This window comes from Macadamia integrifolia, chromosome 1 (assembly GCF_013358625.1).
Source record: "Macadamia integrifolia cultivar HAES 741 chromosome 1, SCU_Mint_v3, whole genome shotgun sequence".
Classification (NCBI taxonomy): Eukaryota; Viridiplantae; Streptophyta; class Magnoliopsida; order Proteales; family Proteaceae; genus Macadamia; species Macadamia integrifolia.
Window position 1 is genome coordinate 5,801,156 of NC_056557.1, and position 10,575 is coordinate 5,811,730.

A 10,575-nucleotide genomic window follows, 5' to 3' on the forward strand; every position below is an offset into this window, starting at 1 on the left:
TTGATCTCTAATTTATTAGAACTTGCCATCACGATCATGGTTTCAACCATATCGTATTGCTTTATTGATTATATCGTATTAGTATCAATTGAGATTGATATTAATATATCTGATCGATTAGAATTGATTATTTTTCTTGAAATAAAGGTAAAAATAACTGATACATACCGATGTAATCTGGATTAGTATCTCATATCAATGCCTAAATCCATATTCTACTAAGAAAAGCATGCACGGATCAAAGTATCGGTGTTGTATCGATCATATCAATTGATGTGTATCAATGGTACCAGTATTTTAAACAGATATGATTGATTCCGAGTCCTGACTGACCTAATATCGATCCACAAAAGGTCAAAATAGTAAAAATTGATTTTTTTTTTTTTTTTTTAATTCAGTCCAAAGCCAATTTTTATCGATTCAAAATAGCATCAGTCACGATCGATCCCAATCCAATATCCGAGATTAAAAACCTTGGATGTATCAGTATGTGGACTATGTACTGAAGGCAAAACCATTCTATATGGCCATATCAGCTAGACCAATATAGATCTTGATAGTGAAGGCAATACATTTTGATCACACGGGATTCCCTAGCAAGAGCTATTTTCTTATCACATAGGGAGAATATTTAGTATTGTGAGGATTGGATTAATGAAAACCTTCTAAATAGTGCATATGTCAAATTTAATGGTTCATCTAAATAATACAATATTGTGATGTTCTCATTGTTTTTTGACAAACTAAAGTTTTCTAACAAAGTGGCTTCTTTCAATAACTTCTTAGCTTCATTGTCTTATATTGACATATAACATTGAAGATGGTTTGGATTAAAAATAAATTTGTTATTAGATGATGAAATGGTTACTATTATCCCCTTGTTTGAGACTTTGAGTAATGTTTATAATGCCTATGTTGGTGCAAGGATGGAATTGACTCTTTCAAATAAATTTCTTCATTCATTACCCCTCCCCCCCACCAAAATAAAAAAAAAGGACAATCAAAAGAAGATTACAAGTTCTAAGTTCACCACTTTGGTGGCAATAAGAAAAAATGAATATTTGTCAACTAGAAGGTCCTAAGCCAGCCCTAGTTTTGTCCAACCCAACAAATTGAAACTTTGGTTTTTCTCTAGAATCGAGATCGAGAGCACTTAAAACTATATGATGTGCTTGTCATCCATTTTTTGGAATTTGGAATCCATTCTAAGTCGATATTGCATTCCAAGAAATCATATTAAACGCAACCTTATTCTTTGACTCGTGATCTTAAATATCTAAATCTACGAATTATTTAATGAATATTTGTCATCATATCTTCTCAGCCTCAACATTTTGTGAATTCTAAGCACCCAATCCCTTGAAGATCTCAATTCTAAATTGTAGTTAACTAGAATGAACTATACAGCAATACTCTCAAAGCACTTGGAATCCCATATTGGACTTATAGAAATCAAGGCCGAGTTTGGTGCGATTTCTTGGAATGCATCATCAACCTTAAATGCATACCAACCACAGCATAAAATTGGGCAGTCTTGTCTGATGGACAAAGTAATCCCTAGTCCCAAGAATTATTTGACAACAATGTCTCAAGCCTCAACCGATGATTTCTGTTTCTCTTCATCTATCGCTGTCCAACCCTTCATGGATAAGATACCTTGGTCATTGGCTTTTTGAATTCCCATAAAGTGAGTTAAGGAGAAACCCAGAAAAGAAAAGGAAGAGTCAGATGGAGGATATACATTCTAAACAAAGTTTATATTGTGGCGGGCATGTCAAGTAAAGCTTGGAAGCCATGCCAAAGCCATTCCTTTCTTCCCTACCATAATAACTTTCTTTTCTACCAAGCTTAGAATCCATCTTCTTATATAATATCTACCATTGTGAAAACCTGCAATCCATATTCCATAATCTATCTCTACCTGATCTCAAACATGCCGCAAATCATCACTGCTGAATCTGATGATGAAGAAATTGCATCCTCATCCACAACGAAACTCTTCGGTCGGGAACGACCACTACATGCTGTCTTTGGGGGAGGAAAAGGTATTCTTTCATTACTTTCTCTGGCATGTCCAACAAATTACATCAACCAAGAGTTCCTGAGTTAGACCCACATTTTGAATTCTAGTAATGTCAATTCTTACTTTAGCATCAACACAGCTATAGCTCACATAACACAAACTGGAAATTATTAGAAGCAATCACCCAACAATGTTCTGCTATTAAAATCATGTTTAATTTTTGCAGTTGCAGAAGTGTTGTTATGGAGGAAGAAGAACATATCAGCTGCATTTCTCATTGGGTTCACACTGGTGTGGTTTCTTTTTGAGATTGTTGAGTATCACTTTCTTACACTTCTCTGCCACATCTTCATCACCGCGATGCTCATCCTCTTCATTTGGTCCAATGGGGCCCCACTGTTCGACCGGTGATCTCCTTTTTCAACATCATTTATTAGTTCATCTATTTGAGAACGCGGCCCTTAGTGGCAAATACCAAAACTGATGGCAGGCCATTAGTGGCTATGGTGGCTATACAGCAGCAGCTGAAACTACCTCAAATACAAAACCAGATAAATAATACACAAGTTTCCCATTATTCACAGGAGACTTTTCAATTTAGACCAAAGAGTCCTGTAAAAAGAAATATGAACCACCCTCTCAAAATAATGCCTCTAGAGTTTGGAGTCCCCTGAGATCAGACATCTTGTCTGGTTCGGTGTTGCTATCCTAATTCATTCACACTTTGTGTTCAGGGACCCTCCAACGCTTCCTAAGATCGTCTTATCGGAGTCAGCATTCCAAGAATTAGCTGCAGGCTTCCACAAGAAGCTCAACCGGTTCATATTAATTCTCTATGACATTGCATGCGGGAAACAATTGAGCCTCTTCATTTCGGTATCTAAATCTATACTTCCTGTCCTCTTCACTCTTTTTTTCTTCTTTTTTTTTCTTTTTTCTCTTCTTTTGAATCACAACTTTGATGACATGATTCCAACCAAAAAATGCTCCCAGGTCATTGCTTCCCTCTGGATACTAGCAACCATCACTACCTATTTCAGCACTCTGAATCTTCTATATTTTGGTAAGACTAATGGTTTTTCTTAGAATTTCTGCAACTTCAGTTCAAGCCCACTTGAAACTCGAGACCTGACTTATGTTGAGCATGTACCAAGGTTTCCTCTGCATGATGGTGCTGCCAGCTCTGTATGAGCGCTACGAGCAAGAAGTGGATTACCTCGCGAGCAAGAGCAGCCAGGACATCAAAAATTTGTACAAGAAATTTGACTCGGAAGTTCTTAACAAGATTCCAAGAGGTCCGGTGAAGGATAAGAAATTAAATTAGAGTGGATATGGAAGTTTGATGTTAATATGTTGACAATGTCAGGTAAATTTTTAATTCAAGATAAGAGAGTTGTTCATGAGGGATTTAAATGGGATCTCTAATCTTTGCTAAGAGATCCACATTTCCATGGGAACTCCCAACAATTTAATGTAAATATTTTTATTTGATAATAAAGAGCCCCTCAATCTTCCTTGGAAATTCAAGCCGTTCATAACACGACAGGAAGGCAAGGCATGAACTATCTGGAGTCATTCGCCATTTCTGTTTTTTCTCCACTCCCACCCCCATCATTTTTTTTTTCCCCCTCTTTTATTCAGAGATAAATTTCATGATGTGTTTTGTTTTGCTCTGTCAAGTTAAACCATGCCCATGGAGACAGCAATGGAGGAACAATCAAACAAAAGGAAAGATGAATTTAATTCCAAGGATGTAGAATAACTTGAGTCCTAACTCACAATGACAGTCACACAATATTCTTCCCGCCATTTGACAGCATACTCTGACTCCACTGCTGTAAAGGCTAAGGGATGGACGCACACAATGCATATAGTTCAGTATAAGTGACAACCTAATACATTTCATCCAAACAATGGTATAGATGCTGAAATAATGTCCGCATTGCCTATTCAATAAATTATGGCTATTGTTCCTCATACAAAATAAGTGTCCATTCTGACTTTCTAATCCAACATGGACATCATTCAACTAATATAAAGATCACATTCACCAGTCTTGGTGAAGGAAAAGATGAACTAAAAAAGGAGTTGATAATACCAAAGAAAAAGGCACAGAATGAACTTGAGAAAAGGATCTCACAGGACTTACAGTAGGAGTTGAACTCATTACTGACTACAAAAATACACAACATTACCTGGTGAGTTACTTCTCATATAGGTAAACTAGAATATATCTGTTGCAAGTTTGCTTGTGAGATTTGCTGATAACTACATTTAAGTAAATTTTCAATAGCACATCATATAGATATGGGGCTTAAATGGTTCACTTGTTACTGTCCAGAAGGCAACCTTCTACATGAAAGTTTGCCCTTTTGGCCTGCCACTACTTGCCTCCTCTGCATACAGCATCAAGGATGTGAATCCTAAATATGTGACCATGCATGCAGTAATGACTTATAAAGAGATAAGTTGAGATTAAAATGCCTAAATGTTCAAAGAAAACCAGCTTGAAAGAGAATGGCAGCTGCCACTACTTGCCTCCTCTGCAATAAGAGGAGCAGTGCAGTGTAAAATGTCACTTAATGAAGAAAGAGACAGTGCTTGGTGGACTTATAGAACGTAAACCGGTATGTGTTAACTTTTAAAAAAAACAAACAACACTAGTTGGGATCCAAAAACAGGTGATACACCACAACGCCTATTCTCCAACAACTAGGATATTAGAGAATGATATTTATTGCATCCCATATTTGACAAACTTAAAGAAGGAATTAAAGATGAATATGAGGAGCTTGAGGAAGTGCAATTTTAATTAATTAAAAATATTCCATTTTGAAATGAACCTGGCCAATTCCTGGAATTTCTGGACATCGTTAACAGATATCTGCATCCACTGAGAACTACACCCTGCTTGGTTGGAAGAATTACCATCTTGGAACAATTTTAAAGCCGAAGATTCTGGGGAAATGGATGGAGTAACAATGGCTGGTGTTGAAGTAAGAACTGTAAAGGGCATATACTTCATGGGCACCAATGGAGTAATGGGAGCAACTCCTGATCTTGGCATTTGTGGCAAACTTGCAGCTGTCGCCACCAGTGAACAAGGACTCTGTGAGGGGACTGCAATCAAGGAAGTACCCATGGGATGATAACACATCATGCCCATTCCAAAACCTATCCCTACTCCACTTCCCGTGTCAATGCTCAGGCTCATGGGCATGAATGGAGAAAACTGGGGCGGATGTACACTCTGAACACTAGCTGGTGATACATATGGAGCTTTCAACAGGCTGCCTCCACGCATCGACATCATCTGATGAATGGAAGTACAAAGGATATTGCATTTAGCCTAGTTAAAAGAATAATACAGCAACAAAAATAGATATACATGGTGGGTTTTCTGTACCTCCACTTGCAGTTTAAGGGCTTTGAGATATTGAATGACCCCATCCAACACTGAAGCTCTGTCTGACTAAAATGCAGCATCAGCTTCAGTTTTTAACCAATGTAACATTTAGCAATCTCATCTAATCTTATGCACTCAATTTAACAACAATTTTTGCGAAAGTATTGGGAACTGAAAGTCATAATTGGATAAAAATTAGGTGAGATGAGCTTATATGGGATTGAAACTCAAGCTCGTAGCGGCAGACTCACTAGCATAACCATTTTTTACATTTCTAGACTTTGGATACCAAGGTATGTGAATTTTCAGTGTGAAAAATATATTTTTTTTTAGCATTGGCACACTATCACAAAGTTCTTTATGCATTGAAACAGAACAGGGAAAATAATGAATCTGATTATCACAAATCCATTTACAGTATTAGCAAAAATAATAGAGGGAGAATATAGAATTAATGAAAACAAAAATATAAATCTACACAGCTGCATTCCAGTAGTAATTTCCAGTATTACAAAATTGGGAAAATTATTTTTTCAAAGCCCTGTTTTGGAAAGGATTCGTAAATGGTCAAACCAATTGGAGTCATGTGGACAAATGATGTAGCAATTCTAACCGCTGAATAGAGAAGACATGTTCTGGATCAGCCATCTGTCAAATATCAGAGACTAATTCAACCAAATACCCTCTCGTGTATTGGCATGCATCCCCATATATACTTATGCACGCCTATAACATTCTCCCATATTCCTGTATTTTTCAAATCTAGATTTTCCATATGGCAAACTCCAATTGGGATGAAACTTAACATGTGCACGGGGTCACATGGGTCTACCGGTCCACGAAATTTGGAACCCATCTGGCCTGCCACATGGCAGAATTTAGAGGCATTTATGTAAGGCTTCCTAAGTGGACCGTGTAGGAAACTTTGAACCTAAGAAACTATGCTCTCCATTCCAATAAATTGAGAAAAAATAAATAGCATCTGAACTCCAAACAGCTGATGCAAAAACCAAAACAGTGGAGCTAACGCAAGAATCTTCAAAATCAACTTTGACAGTTCAGCAAAACCTGATAAAAATTAAGACAGAATTTCATTCTAACAAATATTATTGCTCTGACTATACATACCAAGCAAGCATTATTCAGAATAGCAGCACAGTTTGCATGGACAACGGAGGGCTTGCATGTACTGTAGCCATAATGGGAAACTTTAACTGATATAACATGGGCTGGACCAACAAAGTTAGCGGAGTGGAACTTGGGATACTTGGTTTTATAGATATAAAGAACACAGCATCACCTTCTGCAGGGTAACAAATATAGTACATGCAGAGGCTTAATACATATTAATCTGTTGTGTGATTAGGTCATAGGCAATTCATAAGGTTGAAGAGAACAGATCTTGCAGAGAAGTGGAACCCACAATTATCAGAGAGGTTATGTCCAGGTATGTTGTGCAATTTCATAACACTTTTTATCAAAAAAATTCAAGCCACATATGATATAAATGAACGGCATTCAAAGGACGGTTGAGTCCAAATTCCCTGACCTTATTGCAGTTGGGTATAAGTTCCTGCAAGGTTCTGATCTTCTCATTGATTCGATCCCTTCGTTTCTGGTCACAAATGAAAAGTATTTGGTAAAAAGGAAATCAATTTCTTGTTCTTCACTAAAATAAATCCAGCAAAGAGAACAGTAATTCTTATTTATTTTTTTGAGCAAATAGGAAAGAAAAACAGTTATTAGGAGCAAAATCATGTTGTCCCTCTGATCCCTCACCCTCTCGGATAGGTTGTGAACCTAATTAGTCCGGTTACGCTTGCACAAGCTAGCTTGCTTTCTCTTCAAAACGTCCCAGATCCTCTCAAACTCCTTTTAAAAAATAAATAAATAAAAAATCGAATGACTTCATAAACTAACCCATTGAAATATAGAAGTCAGTTAATATTAACATCTGTTTACCTCCCCGTAGATTTTGGGCACACGGTCCTCAGAAACGATAGATTTCCCTTTGCTCCCACTTGAAGAATTCCCTCCATCCAAAGCTAAACAAGAAGGCTCAGAAGTAACAGCAAATGTATCGCTGTTCTGCTCTTGTGGTAGATTCAGGTTAAGCTCGACATCCGACAAAGCATTGAAAATGTTGGAATAATAATCATCAGCATCAGCAGAAGAATCAAAAGGTGGGAAAGAAATCTGATTCCAAGAGGATAACTCCGGGAAATGAATTTCAGGACTAACGGCGAAGTCTACGAGAGTCGGCGCCGGTTGGTTGGAGTCACCACCATCTTCTTCTTCAGAACTGGTGATAAGGTCCCAATTCGGCACCATGGGACTCGTTTCATTATACCAAGAAGGAAGAAACACAAAGAACGGAAGAGACCAGGTGTGTTCTTGTGTGTGTTGTGAGATACAGAGAGATGAAAGAGGGTAGGCCGGTACTTGGGAGTTGGGGAGCATTGGTTGATTCTGAGTCGTAGAAGTAGTGAAGTAGGAGTTGTCGGGGCAGAGGATAGCAAGAAATGCGGGCAAGTCATGACAGAACGTGTAGAAGCAATTCTTCGAACACATGGAATGCACAAGCGAAGCTACCAATCAATGAAACAAACAACGGTGAGAAGCGGTGAGGGAATGACGATACGCGGTGGGATTGAAATGCTGCTACCTAATAGCTATCGCTAGTCGCTCCTAATGCTTATTAGGGTTAAAAAAGGTTGGAAATTGGGAAACCATCACGCAAGGATCTCTCTCTCTCTCTCTCTCTCTCTCTCTCTCTCTCTCTCTGTGCTTCATCTTCTTAGCCTCTGGCCGAGTAACGACAACACAGTCTCATGCATGCCATGCAGAGAATCTTCTACCCTAGATCACTTTAACGATAAAAGATTACCCATGATGGTTAACATGTAGAGCCAGTCCGAACTCTGAACCCTATGATGCAACATATGGTGTGTACCCTGCACCTAGGGATGTCAAACCATAGTCCCCTAGGTGGGATTGACATTCTCTGCGGGAGCAAATCTGGCGGAGACCGGTGGAGATTATTTCGATGTTCAGACAGATACACGTGGATGGATGGATAAAAATTGGAGAAAATCGTATTGTCACCTCTTGAATTTTGATTCTTATCCAATGCCATCCTTTAGATTTTTCAAAATATCAAAGACATCCCCTGAAAATTCAAACAATTTCAAATCAATCCTTGCCGTTAACTGACCATGTTAAGTGAATGAAAATCTGTTAATTTTTTTACAATATACCCAAAACACTCCCAACTATTGTAAAAGGACAATATTGCCCATTGGGATCCAGATCTGGATAAGGCCTATAAAAATACCAAATACATTCATCATTTCTATGAAACATATCCAAATTATTCCGAAGAATTAGCAACACCAAGTAAATTGGATAAGACCTATAAGCCAATAATTAACATTCTGATTTAGTGCTCAGTGGAGTACCTGCCTAAGAGTTGGTCACTTAAAATCAACTCCCCTTAATTACGTCGACGCCTGATTTGAACCAATTACCTTACTTTCCAAGAAGTGTGGCCTTGGATCCTTGTTGACTCCTCCGTGAGTCTGTACTTGGCCCCTATGTAGGTCTACTATGTAATGGTCAATAGGCCCTTGAACTTGAAAAAACAAAAAGAGATGCACAAGATGCAAGACCATATTTATTCAAAATGATTAATTTCATTTTTCCTGAGAAGAATATGAATCTGACAAAGTCTAGGCATTCTGCCTATGTAAGCCTTGTAATGGGGTAGTAAGTAATAAGTAATCAAAAGAATCATCCAAATGTAACATAAAGAGAAATGAAAAAGGTAAACAAGCTCGGATAATCCCAAGGTTGGGTAAGTTCTAACTTGATTGCTTCTGGGGAGCTTCCTCGTTACTCTTGCCTTTACCTCTAATTATGTCAGTGAAACTTCCCCTCATGATTCGCCTGAACCTTGTGTCCTCTGTTGGGGTTATTGGCGTGGCCTTTGGAGACTCAACTGGTTCTGGTTGATCTCCATTCTCTTTCTTTCCAAGCAACCCTCCTTCACCGAAGAAACTGGTCACTGAGGATGCAATGCCAAGATGGGCACCCATCACCTTACTGAATGTTTCAAAAGTTCCTCCTGACCTTTCCCTCATCATGATTTCAAGGGCTTCTTTATGTGCTGGATCAAGTGAATCTGGGTCTTTGAACAGGTTTTGAATTGCTGGTAGGAGGAAATCCCTTACACTGGTTGCAGGAAGATCTGTGCCAGTAGAATTGGAATTTAGCATCACAAAACACCTAATAAATATGAAAATGCATGAAAGGGGTTGACTAAGCTTCCCAATGGAAAGTCACAACAATAGTAATCAACACCATGTAAAGATTGAAAGTTGACTCATTGAAGAGTTTACCGATACTGTTGGGAGAAAGGTCAGTTAGTCACATAGAACAGATTGGACATTGTTAAAAATGGTTCAAGAAAAGGGGTTACCTGCTGACATGAAGCAAGCTTAAGCAGTGGCCAGCCATTGCATCCCAAGCATGATTGCATTGGTATCTTATTTGAGCCATTGTACCCGTCCTGAGGGACTGGTATGATAACATGCCGGGGACATTTTGCAAACTTTCCCAAGACATGTACAAATGTGGGATTGAATCAATATTTACCCCTATCTTGCTTAAAAAAAAGTGTTCATTATTATTTACTTTGATTTTATCTTATGCTAATAATTTTTATCTGTTATCTTTATAATTCTGTACCATTAACCTAATCAAATAAACACCAGTAAAGTGCCAAATAGTATACTGTTTAACTATTAGTATCAATACAGTACCAATAAGGTAGCATAGAATATCCAAATAAACCATAGCCAAAACTATTTTTAAGTGGAGGTACCAGTAGCAGAACCAGTACCTGTAGCGGATACCAATTCCTGGCAACTATGATCCCAACCTCAAAAAGTCTCGGAGCTGAAACCAGTGTGACTCAAAAATAGGTAAAGTCTGATTTACATATATATATATATATATATTTATATATATGAACTGTAGTTTACCCAGGCATAAGGAATGGATTTTCAACAAAGGATACAATATGCCCTAAGCCTTTTCTCTTTTCTCTCTCTCTCTCTCTCTCTCTCTCTCTCTCTCTCTCTCTCTT

General features: G+C 38.0%; 2 protein-coding genes across 14 annotated transcripts in view; one reads left to right on the forward strand and one right to left on the reverse strand.

The window, feature by feature from the left end:
• Positions 1-1,840: 1,840 nt before the first annotated feature.
• On the forward strand, positions 1,841-3,545 carry LOC122078389 (reticulon-like protein B9). The gene is made up of 5 exons (XM_042644361.1): positions 1,841-2,045; positions 2,250-2,430; positions 2,758-2,899; positions 3,017-3,086; positions 3,178-3,545. The coding sequence occupies exons 1-5, from the start codon at positions 1,934-1,936 to the stop codon at positions 3,345-3,347; spliced, it is 675 nt and encodes a 224-aa protein (XP_042500295.1). The 5' UTR covers positions 1,841-1,933; the 3' UTR covers positions 3,348-3,545.
• Positions 3,546-5,254: 1,709 nt separating this feature from the next.
• LOC122078319 (RAB11-binding protein RELCH-like) overlaps positions 5,255-10,575 on the reverse strand; it is a 19,384-nt gene continuing 14,063 nt past the window's right edge. For 2 of the 13 annotated variants that reach the window (XM_042644256.1, XM_042644350.1), the window contains 5 exons: positions 9,337-9,675; positions 8,888-9,060; positions 6,979-7,044; positions 5,430-5,495; positions 5,327-5,336 (listed from right to left, as the gene is read on the reverse strand). In XM_042644256.1, the coding sequence (XP_042500190.1) occupies positions 8,927-9,060; positions 9,337-9,675 (473 nt within the window). In that variant the 3' untranslated portion in view covers positions 5,327-5,336; positions 5,430-5,495; positions 6,979-7,044; positions 8,888-8,926. Of the gene's footprint in view, positions 5,337-5,429; positions 5,513-6,978; positions 7,045-8,887; positions 9,061-9,101; positions 10,039-10,575 lie in introns of those variants that run through there. The other 11 variants (XM_042644289.1, XM_042644263.1, XM_042644315.1 and 8 more) reach the window with 11 other exon arrangements.